The sequence below is a fragment of the Paramormyrops kingsleyae genome, chromosome 21, assembly GCF_048594095.1.
Source record: "Paramormyrops kingsleyae isolate MSU_618 chromosome 21, PKINGS_0.4, whole genome shotgun sequence".
Lineage (NCBI taxonomy): Eukaryota > Metazoa > Chordata > Actinopteri > Osteoglossiformes > Mormyridae > Paramormyrops > Paramormyrops kingsleyae.
The window spans coordinates 14,856,854-14,876,300 of record NC_132817.1 but is presented as its reverse complement, the minus strand read 5'-3'; the positions used below and the strand labels follow the sequence as shown (position 1 = coordinate 14,876,300).

General features: G+C 42.1%; 2 protein-coding genes across 5 annotated transcripts; one reads left to right on the top strand and one right to left on the bottom strand.

Moving 5' to 3' along the window:
* Positions 1 to 165: 165 nt before the first annotated feature.
* armc6 (armadillo repeat containing 6) lies at positions 166 to 4,768 on the bottom strand. Of its 4 annotated transcripts, XM_023797914.2 has the most exons (9): positions 4,618 to 4,754; positions 4,443 to 4,515; positions 4,161 to 4,292; positions 3,982 to 4,067; positions 3,271 to 3,841; positions 2,493 to 2,638; positions 2,059 to 2,190; positions 1,835 to 1,972; positions 166 to 1,041 (listed from the first exon to the last, which is right to left on the bottom strand). In XM_023797914.2, the coding sequence occupies exons 3-9, from the start codon at positions 4,279 to 4,281 to the stop codon at positions 829 to 831; spliced, it is 1,407 nt and encodes a 468-aa protein (XP_023653682.1). In that variant the 5' UTR covers positions 4,282 to 4,292; positions 4,443 to 4,515; positions 4,618 to 4,754; the 3' UTR covers positions 166 to 828. The 4 variants fall into 4 exon arrangements, with proteins under 4 accessions (XP_023653682.1, XP_023653684.1, XP_023653683.1 ...); XM_023797916.2 differs by lacking the exon at positions 4,443 to 4,515 and having other exon boundaries at positions 4,661 to 4,768; XM_023797915.2 differs by lacking the exon at positions 4,443 to 4,515.
* Positions 4,769 to 5,338: 570 nt separating this feature from the next.
* Positions 5,339 to 18,249, top strand: mau2 (MAU2 sister chromatid cohesion factor). Its single transcript, XM_023797912.2, has 19 exons — positions 5,339 to 5,646; positions 6,190 to 6,207; positions 6,424 to 6,489; positions 7,306 to 7,401; positions 7,578 to 7,672; positions 9,859 to 9,886; positions 10,052 to 10,207; positions 10,350 to 10,496; positions 10,891 to 10,981; positions 13,038 to 13,141; positions 13,381 to 13,458; positions 13,924 to 13,989; positions 14,116 to 14,199; positions 14,342 to 14,391; positions 14,558 to 14,635; positions 14,723 to 14,834; positions 15,271 to 15,361; positions 15,715 to 15,842; positions 16,413 to 18,249. Exons 1-19 carry the CDS (start codon positions 5,413 to 5,415, stop codon positions 16,485 to 16,487), a joined length of 1,797 nt encoding a protein of 598 aa, XP_023653680.1. The 5' UTR covers positions 5,339 to 5,412; the 3' UTR covers positions 16,488 to 18,249.
* Positions 18,250 to 19,447: the final 1,198 nt, after the last annotated feature.

Genomic DNA, 19,447 nt, shown 5'->3' with positions numbered 1-19,447 from the left:
AACAGTTTTCTATAAAGTTTGATTAATTCAAGGAAAATATACTCGGATGTAATTTCTACATAATGGTTGTTTTACACACTTCAGTGTAAGTTTCCCAAGAACATTATGACATCAATTCAGACGGTGTTGTAAGTACACCTACACCACCAGTCAGTCACAGGCAGACACAGGAGATGGAATGTTTATTTCAAAATATAAAAGGTGGATGGACATTCGGCCATTACAAATAACACGGCACAGTTTCACACAGCAAAAGATGACTAAACTGAGCTGAAAGGTCACACCGCCATGAGCCGGCAATGGTCCATAACGACGAACAGAAGAAGAGATTCCAGTGGTCAACACCATGGTGGATTCTGCTGGACATTTCTGATCAAAAAGCAATTCCTTTCAGAGATACGGTATTTAAAAACAGCCTGCATTGGTGTTTCTCAGTGTGGTCCTTGGGGGACCTCCAGACAGTCCATATTTTTGCTCCCTCCCAGCCCCTGGAGCAAAAACGTGGACCATCTGTGGGTCCCCAAGGACACAGTTGAGAAACACCTGTTATAAATTACCTTCAATCCTTGAGTTATACAACGGACATTCCTGGTTTGCAATAAGGAGCACTTCATTGCAATGAAAAACCAGAGGGCTAGATAAACACAAATTGGGGAAATGCCACAGTTTACTCACAAATTCACAAGGCTACACAAAGACTACTCACGCCGACATAAAAAAGACCCACACACACACACACACACACACACAACAATGACAAGAGGACTAGTCTTGTTGTAAGAGTTAGTGTGTATGTGTGCGTCTGTGTGGAATTGGGGCCCCGGGCCCTCAGTTTGTCAGGCTGCCCTTTTTCCCCGTCCAAAGCTCCCGCAGCTCCACCTTGCAGCCGAGGTCACGCAAGGCGGCCCGCGCTACGTCGCCGCAGTCGCGGTGTGAGGCTAGTGCCCGGGCCACCAGCTCCTCTGCCCCCATCTCCAGGATGGGCTGGCTGAAGCTCTGCGTGCGACACACCAAGTTCCTCAGCAACATGCAGCACTGTTTCTGCAGGAGGTAGTTAGGGGAAACACGTCAGTCTGCGTTATTAAGACACTGATCAGTAGGAACTCAGCTGCTCAAAAGTATAATTGTTTTAAAATTCCACGCAGCAAATAGCCAGGCTACACCCTGGACATTTCCCACCCATCATACTGCATTTTCAGTACTATAATAAACACTATACTACACTATAGCCAATTTACAGACATTAGCAAGCCAAACTGCATCTTTTTGGCCTGCAAAAGAAACTGGAGGAGCTGGTGGAAGCCCACATGACATGAGGAGAACATGCAAACTCCACACACATTTTTAGTTTTTTGATTGCAGCCACAGATTTTTTTTAATTTTAGTTTCCCTTGTGGGGACTGAAAGAATGTCCCCTCAACATCAAAAGAACAGGTTTTTAAATCACGTTGTGGGGACATATGCAATATAATATATACATAACCACACACACACACACACACACACACAGCAGAGGGGGGATTTGAAACCACAACCATCCTATGAGGAAAACATACATCACGCTCAAATCCCAGACATTAAACCAAGTGACAGATTAACAACAACAACAACAACAACAACAAAAAGCTAGCACAAGGAAGGAGACAACCTGGATGGGATGCCAATACACAATAAGGTGCACACATACAGAGACACACACACATACAAGGTGAATTTAAATACATCTCATAACTGCATGTGTTTGGACTGTGGGAGGAAACATAGTTAAATGCATAAAATTTAATTGAAGAAAATTATGCTGACAAACACCCCCCACCCCTGCTGTGACACTCGCCTGCATGTTCGCCTCCTCTGGGTGAGTCTTCATGGCCTGCAGGCCAGCCAGGGCGCCGCCACAGTCCATGATCGCCTTGCAGTTGTTCGGCTTGCGCAGAGCAAGGACACACAACGCTGCGGAGCCCTGCTCGCAGACCTGCAGGTGAGCGGCCAATCAGAAAGGCCGAGAAAAGCCGCGGGAAATAAACTGCCAATAACAGCGGCCGTCGAGGGATATCAAACCTGTGGGCATGACATGTGTCTGTTCATGGCTAGGACTATGAGCTGAGCTCCCCCGCCGTTCACAATGGCATCTTTCACGTCGTCGTTTCCAGCTACGGCCCGAAGAGCACTAAAGACTTGTTTCACCAAATCCTGAGAAAATGGTTTAAAAGCTAAGTTAATGCATCCATTATCAGACACATCCCACATAATAACAATGTGACTTATACCATCCCTTTGGCTTTATTCTCAATGTCTCCTTTATTTATCTGAAAGTTAAAGGATGAAGTGACTGCAAATGTAGCACAATAAAATGCACGTGTCACTGGAATGTATTTATCTCTGTGTCACCCAGCAGCAGAGCACAGAAGCCGGTCGAGCACATGCAAAAGCAGCACAGAATTCTGGGCCTTCTGATTCTCTATGGAGGCACTTTCAGTCTATCCTCGACTCACCTGGTGATCCAGACTCTCTGCCAATAGCGTGAGCATAAATTCCAGCCCCCCCAGGTTAACAATGTCTTGGCAAAACTCATTCCTGACAGCCAGCCGGGACAGCGTGGCACAGAGTTCACTAAGGACGGCGGTGTTTTGAGGGTGAGCTGGGAAACAATACCAACAAAATACAACAAAATGCATCAGTAACAGGACATTTATCCCAGTAAATAACCCCTCCAGACCATAACCCTATACCCTAGCCTAAGTGACAACATATACCACGGTTTCGGTAAATTCTATTCTCTTATTCGTCCGCACATGTCATGTGGATGTTGATTATTTTTGCATAACGGCACAGGTCATTCCCACAGCCTAATAACAGTGATTTATTAATGCGTCCTAATGTTTTACTGAACATGTTAATACAAAAACCTGTCTGACTTTTTACAAACAAATCAGCAGTCATTCTTATCGGCATTTTGAACCCAGGCGCCAGTCTGTTGGCGGTTTCACGTGCAGCTTGCAGTGAGTAGCCTGACCAGGTGTTCTATCTTTACAGGGCCTATATTTTTAAAACTACAAAAGAAAACATCATTAAATGCTAATTAACATAATTCTCTTCAGAAAATGTGACTAGTTCATCCTATTTTTTTTTTTTTGTTCGTTAGCCGTGGTTTAAACGGAATAAATCACTTTGAGGTGTCATAGAGGGTGTATTACATGAAGTTGTTGTCGATAATTTTCAAATAATCACACAGCCCGTCATGGTTTATCCCTTACATAATCACTGTCTTACCTTTGGCTGCTTCTATAATGATTTTCAGTCCATTATGTTCCACAACTATCATTTTAGCATGTTCGTGGGCGTGGCCAAAAGGCACCCTGACATCATCATCAAAGGTCATGACCCTCAAGGCAGCAGAGGCCTCCTTCACCAGCTCGGAATGGCTGCTATGCTCTGCCATGGCACCTGTAAGTGACCGTAAAACTCCAGCCTTCACTAGATCCTGCCGGTTCTGCTCGTGCTTCAGACAGCAGTGCCGTACCGTGCGCACAGCCAGCCCCATCACCGCTGGGTCCGCGTGACAGCGCCTCAGCAAGCCCATCAGAAAGTCCTGCCCCTCAGCATTCAGGAGGTCAGGCTGTCCATCCATCAGCACAGAGAGAGCCGAGAGGGCGGATAACAGTGCATCTCGGTCCTTCTCGGCCTTCTTGCAGCATGCTAGGATTGTGGGGTACGCTCCTTTCTGGGCAGCCAGATGACGTTGGGCAAATCCCAGTTTGCACTGATCGGCAAAGAGCGTCAAATTACAACGCACATTTTCAGATCCAGATGTGCTGGCTTCAATTTGAAGGGACTCTAGAGCCTATTAAGACAAAAGTAAAACAAAGTATGTGGGTGACAATAGAGTATATTAATATCTTTAACACCTTTAATTTTAGCTGAATAAATTCTGTTGAAAACGCTCTTGTATAGAGAATGTCAAATGTCACTATGTGTTCCTACCTTAAGAATATCGTGTGTTTGATCCTCCTTATCCTGGTCTAATACTGCAGTCGGCATTGCTTTTACAATATTGCTGAGATCCACGCCTGAAAACAAACGTTAATTTCATATCTTGTACCAAGAATCATCCTGCATCATTATTATAGGTAACAAATTCCATTCTGGTTTTAAATAATCACCTTGAGACTCGAACTGCTGAATGGCCTCATTCAGTGCTTCGTCCGGATCCATTTCAAATTCCTCAATGTTTTCCCTGACCACGGCATCGAAGGTCTCCTGGGTGATCCTGCGATTTTCCATCTCAAACGTCCCTGCCCCAACCCAACCACAAAACAGTGATCGATTACATACCATTGCTCTTCAGAATACGACAAACGCGAGTAAAATAATACGTCTTAATACTGATGATAAAAAAATATATATTATTATTATTATTCCTCAAATATCAGAAAGCACATTACCAAAATACACAAAGATGTATCCGTGTGTATGTTACGCTGGTTAGAAGACCCTCGTAGTAAAATGTAGCATCGGCTATCCAGCACGTAACAATAAATTGAAAAAGTCAGTTTTTCCCAAGACAGATTTCTGAGTTCTGTTAACAATGCACCAGTGTGACCAGTTACTGCAACTTACCCACCACCCGCAACTGTCAACTGAAAACAAACGATATCCCTACCCGCTACGCCGAATCCAATACGCAGACGGCGTACAATGACATTCTGAACTATGTTTGCGCATCTGCCGTGGCGGTAATAGTGTGTGAATGGCAATACGAAATGGTACCGGCTGCCTAACCAACTCGGGTGGTTTATGTAGCTGAACTCTAAGTTCCGCCAACTTAGTGCCTAATTTTCTAATAGTTAAATCACTTAATCGTTCTCAGTCCCAGTGTGGTGGTTGTGTATGTTTTATCACATGTTTCACTGTGGTAAAAGTGTGTTCACTGTGGTAAAACTGTCATGTAGAGCATTTTAATTTAGACCCATCTGTGTTCTTTGACATCTTGTTTTCATACTTTAGCCAGTATGAGGAAATAGAATACAAATCGGCGTTCTTCAACTGCAGTCTGAACAAAGTCTGACACAAATATCATCAATAAAATAAAGTTTTGAGGCGTTTAAAGGCAAAACCATTGAGCTGAAATAGTGCAGTATTATTCAAAGTAAAATTAAATATGGTAGAGATGTCGAGTGACCATGTTTCATAAAAATGTAATAATCATATATAACACAAATATTCGATTAACTGCAACGTTTTCCCCCTAGATATGTGATGTTCTGAGTTCATATTTAGGCGACGAGTATTAAACTACATCTCCCAAAGAGCCATTCACCTAGGCTATCTTGTTATGTTCTCGTTGCATTAGCCGAAATCCTGCGGGGATAGAGTAAAGTGCTAAGGCTTGTTGTTGTTGTTGTCGTCGGCAAAATGGCGTCTGGCGGTGAGGCCCCGGAGTCATGGTACCTAGCTCTGCTCGGTTTCGCGGAGCATTTCCGCACCTCGAGTCCGCCCAAAATTCGTCTTTGCGTCCACTGTCTCCAAGCTGTATTTCAGTTTAAGCCCCCGCAGCGGGTCGAGGCCCGGACTCACCTCCAGCTTGGTTCCGTACTATATCACCATACCAAGAACAGCGAGCTTGCCCGGAACCATCTCGAAAAAGCGGTAGGGTACCGCCTGGGAAAGGCCGGGGATGTGACGGCTAGACGGGGAAAGTGTAGGCCGCGTCGTTGACAAGTAACCGGAGCAAGCAACTAACTAATCAAATAAACCGTCAAGTGTTGTCTTGTGTATTTTAACTCTCTTTCCCGGCGTGTCACGTCTAGCATCTCTATTTTATCACGTTAATCATGTTCTGTGTATTTCTCTGTATCCCGAATTGGGCATGTAAGTTAAAGACTCGTATAACTGTAAGACCATTGTCATTAATTATTCTGGTAACTAACTGTCTGCTTACTGCCCACTATTATCGCATCAAATTTGACTTTAGGCGAGGTGTTGCTGTTATTTCAATAACATTTTAATTTTGACATTGCCCCTTAGGTTTGACATTTGCAGATAGGTCGGTGTGAAATAAGTTAGCAAGGCATTGCTGTAAGAAATTATACAAGTTGGGCAGGAAACTTGCCTCGTTAGTTGAGTATCATTTAACAGCAGTATGAAGCTTATTCATTTCACTAATATCAACTTTTTTTTTTTTTTTTACAGTGGTGTATATCTCAGCAAATATCCTTCTCATTCAACATTTCCATTGTAACTATGCGGTTAGCCAGGGACTTCTGATTGTACTTTATTTTTGTTGCATAACAGTTATGGATTACAACTTGTTTAAATATTTGCACATCGTCCTTAAAGCTGGTATACCTTGTGCGTGAACAAAAGCAGTTAAATGTCTTTTTAAATGTATTAATGAGCTGTGAATTTCCTTAACCGCAACATTAAGTCCCTCAGTTTGAAGATGTTAAATTTGAGGCTGCAAGTCTTCTTTCAGAACTCTATTGCCAACAGGTATGTATTGCGTGATATTTATTATGCTACCTGCTAATTGTTTCTGAATAGATGCAGTTCCATGTAAATGTCAAACTTGCCGTAGAAAAATACAGTTTAGGGCACAGGAAGAGAACTATTTTAAAAATGTTTACTTATGTATAAATGTCTCATTTCATTGATAGATTTTTCATACATTCAATTTCAATTGTTTCATATATTAAAAAAAACATGCAAGCCAGGAATTTATATAGGACTTGTCACATCCATAACATAAGTGTCACATCCATAACACTTGTTCTTCCTTATTTTTTTTTCCAAAACAACATATTTTTCAATCTATACTTTTTCTGTTAATTCAAGTCTATGTCATGTTAGACACACTATGCTTTCATCAATTTTCTTTAAAATTCTGAGTTTGTAGAATGTCTGTAGTTTTCTATAAAAGTCTGTAAGTGTGATGTCACGTCCATAACACCGATAAAATGCTGTGTATTTTTAACAAGTAAATTAATATATTAATATTCAGGATTTAAGGATATTCAACCCAAGAGGTTACATAAAATGAGATGCAAATTGAGTCATTTGTATTAAGCTTGTTCATGCTCTGAGGTATTTTGTTTGCCAATATGAGTCTAAATGTCACATCCACAACGCTACAATTTCTCTGCTGTCTTTCTTCACAGGGATCTTAAATGCCACAATCTCAGTGGCTAATACTGTATTTTTTTTTCAGTCTACAAGGATTTTTCATCTAATTCAAGTAACATAGTGTGTGTAGTTTAAAATTTTTATTTTTATTGTATTAAATTTTGTTTCTCGGTGTCTGACTCAAAGAATCTCGTGGACTCTGCCAAACCTCTTCTACGCAAGGCCATCCAGATTTCCCAGCAGACTCCATACTGGCACTGTCGACTGCTGTTTCAACTGGCTGTAAGTACTTAACTTAACCTTTCTGTTGGAGGTTAGACATTTGAGCATTTTGGCCATTTGAGAAGTAGCTTGCTTAAATGGGCTTAAAGCCTAATCTAAACCACTATACTCCTGGCTGTTTGATAACTAGACAATCTGGACTCTTTTCAAGTGGTATTGTGTGTGTTGTTTGTCAGCAACTGCACACACTGGAGAAGGACCTGGTATCTGCCTGTGACCTGCTAGGGGTTGGGGCTGAGTACGCCAGGGTGGTCGGGTCTGAGTACACCAGGTATGACCGTTTGCAGATAATCATTAACTACTTTCACATTCTCCTTTATTTAACACAAGTTGTAACTTAAGATAGATGGACTCCATTGATCCTGGAGGAAATTTAGGAAATCCAATTTTTATAACTAAAAGGGAATTGCACTCGTATCTTGTACTCTTCCGTAATCAAGATTTAAGCAACTTATTGTCATATGTGCACTACACAGTGAAGTTCTTATTTTGCTCGCTCCTGATGCTACGAAATAGAAAAAGAGTAGAACATTAGAGAGTATATAAAAGCTACATATTTACCGTAGCTAAAAAAACTGTTAAAATGAAGAAATAAAATAAAACTAGTTATAAAATACAAATATATAAAATTGTTATTAGAATAGAATGTGCAGTGTTAAGTGACTGGTCTGTCCAACATAAATTGTATATGAGAATGTACATACATAGTTAATAATATGCATATTTCTTTTCAAGTTATATCCATCATATAAAAATTAGCTCTTAAAAAAACATCTGGACATTTCTGTTTTAATTTTTGCTGAACGTATGTAGAAAAAAAACAAGTTTCTAGGCCCTGGCAGTCAGTTTGTCTGCTTGAAGCTCTACCACCTTCTTTGGGGTATGGTTTCGGTACGGCTGTATCAGTATATCTCCTGTTTTCCAAGTAAAAGATTTCCATGAGTCTTTGCACCTAAGAAAAGGTCAAAATTTGCCTAAAATGCAGTGAGATGCTTATTGGGGGTTCAGCCTGCTCGACACACCAACATGCAGTGTGAATGAGTTTATGCGTTTAGTAAATTGAATTTAAAAAATGGTTTGGTGCAGAAGCATAATAAAAAAGGAATTATGCATGTAATAAATTTGCACGGAAGGTCAGACAAAAGTATAAGGGCCATCAGTTTAATTCAGGACTTAATTTTGTAAGACCTATACATTTCTGGATTATTGTTATTATTGGTGGTCTAACTTCGAAAAACCATAGAGCGAGGTAATGAAACTGCTGGGGTTGACCTTTGGCACTGAAAATTGATTATATGATTCTATGTGATGTGACAGGTAAGAAAGGTTCTGCAATTAGGGTTGGGCTGATATCTGTATTTTCATTATTGATTATAGCTGCAAAAAATATCCAAATTACTGATAATATCGAAACACGTGATCATGAATGAGACCATGTTTATATAGCCTATTTTGCATTTCCGTTTACAAGCAGTAGAAAGGTAACGTTTGTTTAAAATTCCCTTAGAACAGTGCTGTACCCCGTATAATTTCCAACATTTGATTTACTTGTTTTTGTAAAAGGTCAATTTTTGTCGCAGGGCAGAGACACCAGGCAGTCTGTCACACAGGTCAAGCATGCAAAGCCCCTCTTATTGTGGTTTACAACTCCTGATACTCATGATCTAAATAAAACCTACTCGACACAATTAAGATGCTCTTTTCACTTGATATTTTCCGCAATTGAAACAGGAGCAGGAAATATTGCCCAAATAAACAGTGCACCAGCAGTGGTTATTATTGTATAACGAAAGTAAACGATACCCAACAGAAACTGCAGATCGTAATAATAACAATAACATCATAATTGTTTGTATGTTTTAGTACATTCTCATTAATTAAATATATAGGCAAACTGCTATCGCCAGGTGAGAGAGGAACTTTAACGGTAACCAGTTTACGCATTTTTAGCGAGAAACGCAGGCATGTTTATTTGGGTAGGATTTAGCTGTGCGCGCAATGGACATGCAGTATGCGTCATGTTTTTGGTGGCTTTTTATCCCAGGACTGCAGGAGAAAAAGATTTTTTTGTGTTTTTGTTTTTTATTGCAGTTTGATCTGGTGAAAATAGTATTAGTTGTAGCTTACAATGAAAACTCTTTACACACTTTTTCGTGTTATATTGATGTAGTTGGGACAAAAATTGATGAGGAAAATATATTATATTAATTGGTATTATCGATGATCTACCCAACCCTAACTGCAACTAAAACCTGCCTTTTGGTTACATGCCTGACTGGCAGTCCTGTTTCCTTATTTTGGCAAGTGTGGTAGACTGATAGTCAGGGACAGCGCTGATTTCCAGGGACAGTCTACAGTAGTACACTTCTGCTTACAGATTTCTTTGCATGAATCATAAATTCATTGTTGTTCTTTTCATTTGAAATAATGCCTCTTTTTTTTTTCTCCCTTGTACAGAGCGCTGTTTCTTTTAAGTAAAGGAATGGTAAGTAATTTCAGTGGACTTGAGTAAGTATTTATTGGTTGAGTCACAGTCATTGTGGGGAAAAATAGCAATTTTTTTCCCCATTGTTTGGACATCATGTGCATGGATTGCTTGGTCGCCCCAGTTGTGGTGATTCGATGCTGTTGCTGTTCGCAACGCCTGCAGCTGCTGCTGATGGAGCGAAAGCTGCAGGAAGTGCATCCCCTGCTCACCCTGTGCGGCCAGATCGTGGAGAACTGGCAGGGGAACCCCATCCAGAAGGAGTCCCTGAGGGTTTTCTTCCTGGTGCTGCAGGTCACACACTACCTGGATGCCGGTCAGGTGAGCGACTGGGGACCACGTCTCTTCGCCTAGGACGTAAAGTTAAAAGAATGGACGGATGTGGGTGAAAGTTGATGGCTGAACGGGTGCGCGGGTGGATCGGTGCATGACTCCTATCTGACTAGGTTATTTGCTTTCACAGGTTAAGAGCGTCAAGCCCTGTCTGAAGCAGCTACAGCAGTGTATTCAAACCATCTCCACTCTCCATGATGATGAGATTCTCCCTAGCAATCCAGCCGACCTCTTCCACTGGCTACCTAAGGAGCACATGTGTGTGCTGGTCTATCTGGTAAGCTCTGGCCTGTTCTCCGTTATAGGCTGCAGGTGTCTCTCTCTCTCTCTCTCTCTCACACTCACACACACACACACACACACACACACACACACACACACCAGTGGCTTTTGTTTCTCATATGAAGTGTCCTGGTCATAACTGTACATCTCCTGACCCATCGCATTAGATAATTACTGACCCCCTGCACTGACAGCTTGATCAACTGGAAACTTTTTGGGATTTTGTACATCAGCAGCTATTAAATGTCATGACATTCTGGGGTAATTGTTAATTTACAGTTCCTCAGCACTAATCAGGTGAGCCAGGTGGTGATTCACAGCTTGCCTTAGGTGAGCTTTATATGTGTTGATTTTGTGTGTGTGTGTGTGTGTGTGTGTGTGCCTTGCAGGTCACTGTGATGCACTCCATGCAGGCTGGGTATCTAGAGAAGGCACAGAAATACACAGACAAAGCGCTCATGCAGTTAGAGAAGCTGAAAAGTAAGTAAGATGCTCAGAAGCTTACAATGGGAGAGATGAAGCTGGGTATTTTCCATGCAAAGGTCCCTTTGTTGTCACATCCATAATGCTGATTAAACACTGTATATTTCTAACGTGTAAATTACAGTGAAATCCCGTTATAGTGGACTCGCTTATGACGGAATATCGTCTATAACGGACGAGGTCCGCTGGTCCCGGTCGTGCGCCTTTAAGAACATGCAGAAAAAGCAACGGATAGAGCGGACTGGCATATAACGTAATTTCGCTTATAATGGAAAAACAATTTGCTCCCCAGGGCCGCTTTTAGCTGTCGTTCTGTTCGGCTATAACAGACATGCAGGCTCCGCCTACAAGGCACGTGGCGTGCCGGTGATATCCAGCGCAGATACGTAGTCGGGATTATTAATAGTCGCGCATCTGGTCAGGTAAAGTTGGATTACTACAGGTACAATATAATAATCTATACCACAAGTGTGTCTGCTGGGGTGTGGCATGAGTAAATGGTGTCCTGTAGTTGAGTTCTGGGCAAACAGCAACTCTGGATGTAACGGACTTCGGATATAATGGACTGTTTTGCCAGGTCCCTTGAAGTCCGTTATAACGGGATTTTACTGTAATAGGAATCATGAAGGTTTGAGGATGGCTACTAGGGCTGTGTATTACCAGGCCTTGGGCAAGACTATCATGAGACAGTACAGCAATGCACAAACCGGTCCGCAAGACATAAAAAAGTAAAAACTTTATAATTATTTTGATATTTTCAGAAATGCCATGCACACATCCATGCACACATCCATGCTTTGGGTTTACAGACGACTGCGGTTTACAGACGACAACTGTGCATCATGAGCATATTATCTATGTCAGAGGTCTCCAACTCCGGTCCTGGAGAGCTACTATCCAGTAGGTTTTCTGTCCCACTTGGCTTCTGATGAGCCACACCTGCTCCTGGTATTTACCTGAGAACAGGTGTGGCTCATCAGAAACCGGGTATGATAGAAAACCTACTGGACGGTAGCTCTCCAGGACCGGAGTTGGAGACCTCTGATCTATGTACTGTCGATCGAAAAAGGGCTCATCCCAAAACCCGTTTTTAGTTTAAGATTTGGCGATTAGCGTTCAAGTAATGACCTGTTCCTTATCGTTACATTTGTTTCACAGTAGAAATGCCTCTTGAGTTACCGTTTTTGAACAATTGATGACGATGTTCGGAATATATAAAACCAGCTAGCTGTGCAACAAATGAGCTCTGCAGCAGGAGAGTTTGCTGTAATGGTAGCTGCTGGAAAATAAAACAAGGCTGCAAAAAATTACATCTGTGATACAAAATATACACAGGCATTCAAGTTGGGCGTTGAAATCTCATTACTGAACACACTAAAGATTTCTCGTATAACAATCCGGATCAAACTACTTAATAATATTCAGATTTTTATTTGGATAAACACCGACAAAAATGTGACTAATCTGTTTAAGAAATGATAAATGATCATATTTAATCATTAATCTCCCATGGTAATTTCCTAAAAAATACTTAACATGCTGTCTCATACTGCTGACCTACATATTCTACGCCCTGGGAGACCACAGACATACATATTGTTTACTTTTGGTTTGAAACATTACATATTTGGGATAAGAACATAAATAAATTTTTGTGCTCGAATTTTAAGCATGGTTCGCAAACCCTCGAGAGTTCGGATGTTCGATACAGCAGTACAGGTTACACAAAGAATATAAATCAACTCAGTGGTATTAGGCTTCTCTATTTTCTGAGGTATTTTGTCTAAGTCTAAATGTCACATCCATAACGCTGCAATCGCCCAGCTTTTAAACCCGTTGTGAGTGGAATCTGTCCAGTGCTTTCTATCATTGATCTATTTAAGATACTCTCCTTTGATCACCTTGCTAGATTCCTGTAATTAATGCAGATAATCCCCAATCACAAACACAAACGCTGCTCCCTTACCATGACCTCATTATCGTTTTACTATCCATGATGTCATTGTAGTGTCATCTGCTTATTTTCCTTTTTGTGTCGTCGTGTCCGTTCCAGTGCTGGACTGCAGTCCCATCCTTTCTTCCTTCCAAGTCATCCTCCTGGAGCACATCATCATGTGCCGACTCGTCACCGGCCACAAGGCGACAGCATTGCAAGAGGTTGGTGTCCGGCTGCTTTTTGCAAGATCCTGCCCTGTGTTCGATGCTTTCGACAAAAGGCGAGGAACTCGGACTAAGAGATTCAGCTCATTGAAATGTTTCGATTTGTGGGTGTTTCACGCTCTGAGCTGTAGTGGTATCTTGCTGTTATGGTGTTTTTGATGATGCATTACAGGCTACTCCGTTAGCCTGGGTTTCTATGTTAAATGTGTAGTTACCTTCCTCCTGTCTCGCTTCAGATATCCCAGGTTTGCCAATTGTGCCAGCAGTCTCCCAGGTTATTCTCCAACCACGCTGCTCAGCTCCATACTCTACTAGTGAGTTCTTTTCTTCTCGCTGCATAGCTGATACCTTCCAGGCATCCCTAGCTTCTAGATTCAGAGAGCTGGATGTTCTTTTTTTTTTATTGTTACCATGGTGGGAATTCCAGCAGACTTGGTCAGAAATTTTCACTTGGATTCAGATCGGGTATTTGTTGTGTCTGTCTGTATACTAGTCCTTCAGTATTTCAGCAGATCTTTCCTTAAAAAAAAAATCCTATTTGAAACCAGCGGGTGTCTTTAACAGGGTAGCTGACCTATCTGTGAGCGTCCTTAAGTCTGATCATTGGCGCTGTAGCCCAAGGTATTTATTTTACCCTGATGCCCCAGGTGAACTTGACTTAACCCCTGATTTATTTCAATAGCTAGAAACGCCCCAGATCCCATAGTGTGGTAAAGCAGCAATTTTCTGGGTTCCTTACCTTCACTGGTTGTTTTGTAAGACTCATTTCTTGCCTCCAGGGTTTGTACTGTATCTCTGTGAACTGCATGGACAATGCAGAGGCACAGTTCACAACTGCACTTCAGGTGAGTGACCCCTTACTCATCTTGAGGATTACACAGCGCCCCCTGCAGTCTGTCGCTCCAGGCTGCAACCTGTGGGCGCCAGCGGAAGCTGGTGGCTAAGCGCTAACTTGGCGGTGTCTCCCTCAGCTGACCACACACCAGGAACTGTGGACCTTCATCGTGACCAACCTGGCGAGTGTCTACATCAGGGAAGGGAACCGGCAGCAGGAGGTCTGGTCTGGGGCTCCACGTTTTGTTATGACGCTGCGGGACAGAGATGTTCCATAAACTGGCACAATGAGATCCATTATTTAAACTGGGGGAGTGGGGGGGCGCATGTGAAATGTTCTGATTCCCCTTTTTCTCTGTGAAGCTTTACAGTCTTCTGGAGAGAATCAATCCCGATCGCAACTTTCCTGTAAGGTAAAGAACTTGCTGTTGTGTCGCCCAACACTCCTCTTCAGGCAGAGATTTGTGCTTAAACACATAGATGGATCTGCAGATATTATCTTCCTGTCTTTTTTTTTTTTATTTTTTTTTATTTTTTTTTGCTTTGGGTGAGTATAATTTTCTGTCTCCCTCACTCCAGCTCCCACTGTCTGCGAGCGGCCGCCTTCTACATCCGAGGACTTCTCTCCTTCTTCCAGGGGCGCTACAGTGAAGCTAAGTGGGTACATTGCTCCTCGTGTTCCTCTCCCGCTGCTTAAGGCTGTGAGACCCACCTTGAGTGTCACTCTCCTGCCGTCCTTTTCAGGCGGTTCCTGCGGGAGACGCTGAAGATGTCCAATGCTGAGGACCTGAACCGCTTGACGGCGTGCTCTCTCGTCCTGCTGGGCCACATATTCTACGTGCTGGGGAACCACAGGGTGAGATATCTGCTCTTAATAGCCCATGTGGAATTTTCATGAAGATTCTGTGTGGGCTCTCCTGAAGGCTCACGGAGTTTTGATCTCTGTTGTCCCTCTGGAAAATTTACAAAATGATAGTTTGGTGAGATCATGCATGCAGTGTTCTTCACTAATGCTTCACTAATGCTTCACTAATGCTTCACTAATGCTGCATGTTCCCTGTTTTGATCCGCACTACGGTACAGTTTTTGCTGTGGCCACACAGGTTACATGTTCAGGTGATGTCCGGGGTGATTGGTTGAATCTCGGAGGCAATTATGAGTCTTCTTAAATCTTGTATTCTCAAAAGGAGCCGGACGAGCTGAGCGGTTTGGGTTGACGTTTTCAGACAGGACTGTCACGGCCCTACAGATGCCGTCTTCCAGCCTTCATTAGACTTTTCTTTCCCTTGTAGGAGAGCAACAACATGGTCGTCCCAGCAATGCAGCTGGCAAGCAAAATCCCAGACATGTCTGTTCAGCTGTGGTCCTCAGCCCTTCTGAAAGGTACAATCAAGTATTTAGAGCTGTTTCCAGTCATGGTTAATCTTGTTTGAAGGTTAAAATGTAATGTTCCAGCTCACATCCATCAATAAGAGTCATGATTACACATGTTAAGCTTTTAGAATGTTATGAATTTCCTTACTGCTTGTATCCAAGGCAAATCAATGTATTCAGTAAAAATCGATATAGCAATACAGCTAGTCAGGACAGTGGACAAAATAACTTAACTTTAAAGTGCTGTGTTCAGTGTCCTAAGATGGAATTTCTTCTGGATAAGAGCTACAGCAGTGAGTTTTAATGAATGAAAAAAAGAATAATAATGAAACTATGAGGCTGGTGTTCACACTCCTGGCCAGATTTGAACAAAGCCTGTGGGAATTCCATGGAGGCGCATGAAGCAGCCCAGATGCACCAGAACTTCTCCCAGCAGCTCCTCCAGGACCACATCGCTGCCTGCAGCCTCCCAGACCACAACCTCATCAGCGTGAGTATGGGCTACCTGCACCCAGTACAGACCAGTGTGGGACCTGGACATACAGGCAAACCAAAAACTAGAGGCTGCTCTGATTAGAATCTAACAGCGTTTTGATAGAAGCTTCAGTTCCGCAAAGATAGTTCTATGCTCAGTTCCAGTAACTGAGAGAATTAAAAAAAAACTAGTTTTGTGCTCTGCTGGTCCTTTAAGGCACGATTTGGATCCACTGCTGAAGAGGACCGTCTTGGTCTTGCCCTAATTGTGTGTTCCAGTTCATCCCAAAGATGCCGTTAGGTTGAGGCTGTGACTCTGATGTGGACACATTAATATTCCCTGTTTATCTCTAGGACAATAAAAGCATTTTTCTAGGCACAGTTCCTTCTATTATGGTAGAGTCTTCATTGATGTTTGAAAATACCATCCAATATCAGCCATTTGAAAAGGCCTGTTTAATAAGACCTGTGCAATACATCTATCCCTTTTGACATGTGATGTTTTGCAAAGCAGCAATCATGTGATGCCGGGTTATAGCTTCAGAATGTAAGACCTGGCCTCCTTTCTTTGTGCCCCGTGTGGCAGTGGACAGACGGCCCACCACCGGTGCAGATTCAAGCCCAGAATGGTCCCACCACCAGCCTGGCCAACCTGCTGTGAGTCCAGCCAGGGCCGGAGCCAAGCCCACACTGTGAGAGGGGGACCGGCCCACTCCTGAATCCAGTGCTTCAGGCCTCAGTGTTTTTATTGACAGTCCCATAGACGTGCTGTTAAGGTGATGTCCATGGTGGGGAATACGGGGGGGTGGGCTGGGGTGGGGGGGCGATAGTTTTGGCATGTGATGATGGCCTTGTGCCACATGGGGTTTCTGTAATCCAGAGAAGAACAGGCCATGGTGGGCTGCAGACAAGACGGTGACAGAGAAGCCTACCTCAAGAAAAAAAAAAAAAAAATACGGTTGTGGGTGGGGGGGTGTAGCCTGGAGGCATTGAGGAGGGGGCGGGGCCGTGTCGACCGCTCCCAGGCCAAGGCAAACACATTCCAGCTGAGTGAGGAAACGATGAGTCATCAGGGAGCCTGAACGACTTCCCGTAAGGGCTCCTCCTGCACCGAGCCTGCTTCTCGCCCCGGAGTTCCTGGGAGCCCATCTCTTGGTGTTGATCTCCAGCTTGGGATGTTGTCAGTTCTCGAGGCTTGGGGGTGATAGCACACCACTGAAAACTGATGTTCCACAGAGTGCTTGTGATATTTCCTGCTCTGTACCCACCATCGTGATAAACCTGTGAGCTGGGGGCCCTTTTACAGAATGTTAGTCGAACATGCATTCCCCTTATATAGGATTCATTTGCATTTATTACTTTTAAGGAAAGTACTTTTAGAGCTTGATTTTCCTAGAGTGTGACTGCAATGAATGCAAAAAATGCATGGGGTGGGGGGGGGGGTTTAAGTTTGGTAAATGCAATTTTATTGACAGCACACAGATCTGCTGGTTCTTTTTTAAATATACAAAAAAATCGGTATTGGATTAACTTAGCATCATATAGGCAGAAAATGGGAGAATTTGCAGTTTTGATTTGGAAGTCGCAGGTCAAGAGCAGATATGGGATTTGTTTTAGCTCATCTTTGATTTTGATGTATTTATTTGGGCTTAAGGGCAGGTAGGACCCCTGCAAAGCCCTCTTTCACCAAGTGCAGTCCCTTAATGGACCAGCAGCAGTCACCTGAGTAGCATCTGGGCAGTTTGCTGGGGAGGCAAAAGCCTTTTGTAATATTCTAAATTATTTTTTTTAAAGAAATGATAGGCATTTTGTAACCTGTCAAGTGTAATACTTTTTCAGGAGTATCACTTCAGTTTATGTCAATTATATTTGAAACACATAATTAGTTTTTTTTTTGTATTTGTGTGTCATGCAGGTTCCTATTTTAGCTGTACAGATCATGTTTGAACAATATTTTTGTTTATGAAGATAAACATCTTATGCTCAATCCCGTAGTTTGAACAAAAATCCATTTATTAAATTTTGTAAAGTTTGAATATTTGTATACCACAGTTAATTTTTTTTTCCATTTGCAAATACTCAACCTTTAGTTTGTATAAATATTGCAAAATGCTGAAAAAATTGTTTAATCTTAGTTTTTCCTCAATTAGTACATTTTGTTGTATAATAACATTTGTTATGATAAAATTATTAAACCTTTAAATGTCAGGTATGTAATGTATTTTTAACTGTCCTATATAGACAAAATCAAGAGCTATAAGAATAGCAACTCAGTGTTTATACTTTACGTCTGCATTAAAAAACCAGAATACGAAAACTTTGGTTACTGCCATATTCTTACTCCTGTGTTTTTGAATGCGATTCGTGTTTTTTTTTCTTCTTCAAAATATCAGGAAGTTTTTCAAATAAAATTGGTAAAAGTTTTGTGACTACCTTCGCCATTTGTAGCTCTTAAAGATCCAAGTCTCCCCCCCCCCACAATGTGAACAAAGCCACAGGAAGATATTGGGAATGCTTATGCTGGAGTTTCTTAATGTGCATCAAGAAGTGAAGATCCAGCTAAATGAGATGAGCTGCTTTTTGCCATAGGCCCAGAATAGAACAATATGAACAACAGCTTCTGTATGTTCTCCATGCAGTTTGTAGGCAGTGTAAATGCTACAGTCACACTAGTGTGATGCTGTGTTTACACATTGTAGGTAACACACAGGAGAGCATGCATTGGTCCAATGACTGCGAGAGTTCTTCATTTTGACAACCAGCAGTTTGAATGAGACATTGCTGGTTAGGTTACTTGATTCACAACCACTGAAAGAGAAGAAATTTGTCAAGATTGCACCTCATCAGTACTAGCGAAAAGATGTGAGAACTGTACTTACAAGTTCTATGTTGTCTGGTTTGGTGAGAAACGGGCACTTGGAAACGTGTGATTGATGTTTGTACTTTGTGTGTGTGGTGTGACTGATCACTGAATCTGCAGCAGCATTGCCAATTCCCATTCAACAACCCGGCTGGAGCCATTTGATCTAATGACGTTTTTTTAAAATCCGTTACCAATATGATTGAAGTCACAAGCAGAAAAAAATGGTGGCAATAAATATCTTGAAAGTTTTCTATGTCTCTCCTGCAAATTCCATTGTTGTTTCTTTTCATGTGGGTTCATGTGAGTTTGTCTTTTTCTGACTGATGTGTCAGGCCCAGATTGACCAAAATGTGAAGGGGTTCTTTAGTTTCATATAATACCTATAATTAAGTCCATTTCCATAGCTCGGGGGTCAGACATATTTCTCTTCAAAATGACATTGAATAACCTGTGAATGATGATTATGCACCTGTTTCAAAAGACTAAAACCACAGATTCTTTTACTTGAATCACTTGTTCTGAATTAAGGGTCATGCCTGAATGGGGGTGGAACCTGCTGTACAAAGATTGTTTTATGGAAGCAAAAGTCAACATGCACGAAGTACTATAATGTGGTCAAGAAAGCTGCCAGTAATTTTTTTTTCCATGGATGTGTTTTAACCAGCAGTATCACACATTTTAACTGCTGATTGTATCTTATCTTACAATCCCTTTAAGCTGAGGTTAATCATAATCAACATTCACTAAATGCACTGAAG

Excerpts from the sequence above, each read along its gene's own strand:
- armc6 (XM_023797916.2), bottom strand. The coding sequence starts at position 4,281 with ATGGAAAATCGCAGGATCACCCAGGAGACCTTCGATGCCGTGGTCAGG. Across the intron at positions 3,842-3,981 it reads AAACACACGATATTCTTAAG|GCTCTAGAGTCCCTTCAAAT; the intron begins GTAGGAACACAT and ends TTGTCTTAATAG. Across the intron at positions 2,191-2,492 it reads CAGAGAGTCTGGATCACCAG|GATTTGGTGAAACAAGTCTT; the intron begins GTGAGTCGAGGA and ends CCATTTTCTCAG.
- mau2 (XM_023797912.2), top strand. The coding sequence starts at position 5,413 with ATGGCGTCTGGCGGTGAGGCCCCGGAGTCATGGTACCTAGCTCTGCTC. Across the intron at positions 14,392-14,557 it reads GATCGCAACTTTCCTGTAAG|CTCCCACTGTCTGCGAGCGG; the intron begins GTAAAGAACTTG and ends CCCTCACTCCAG. Across the intron at positions 15,362-15,714 it reads GTCCTCAGCCCTTCTGAAAG|ATTTGAACAAAGCCTGTGGG; the intron begins GTACAATCAAGT and ends ACTCCTGGCCAG.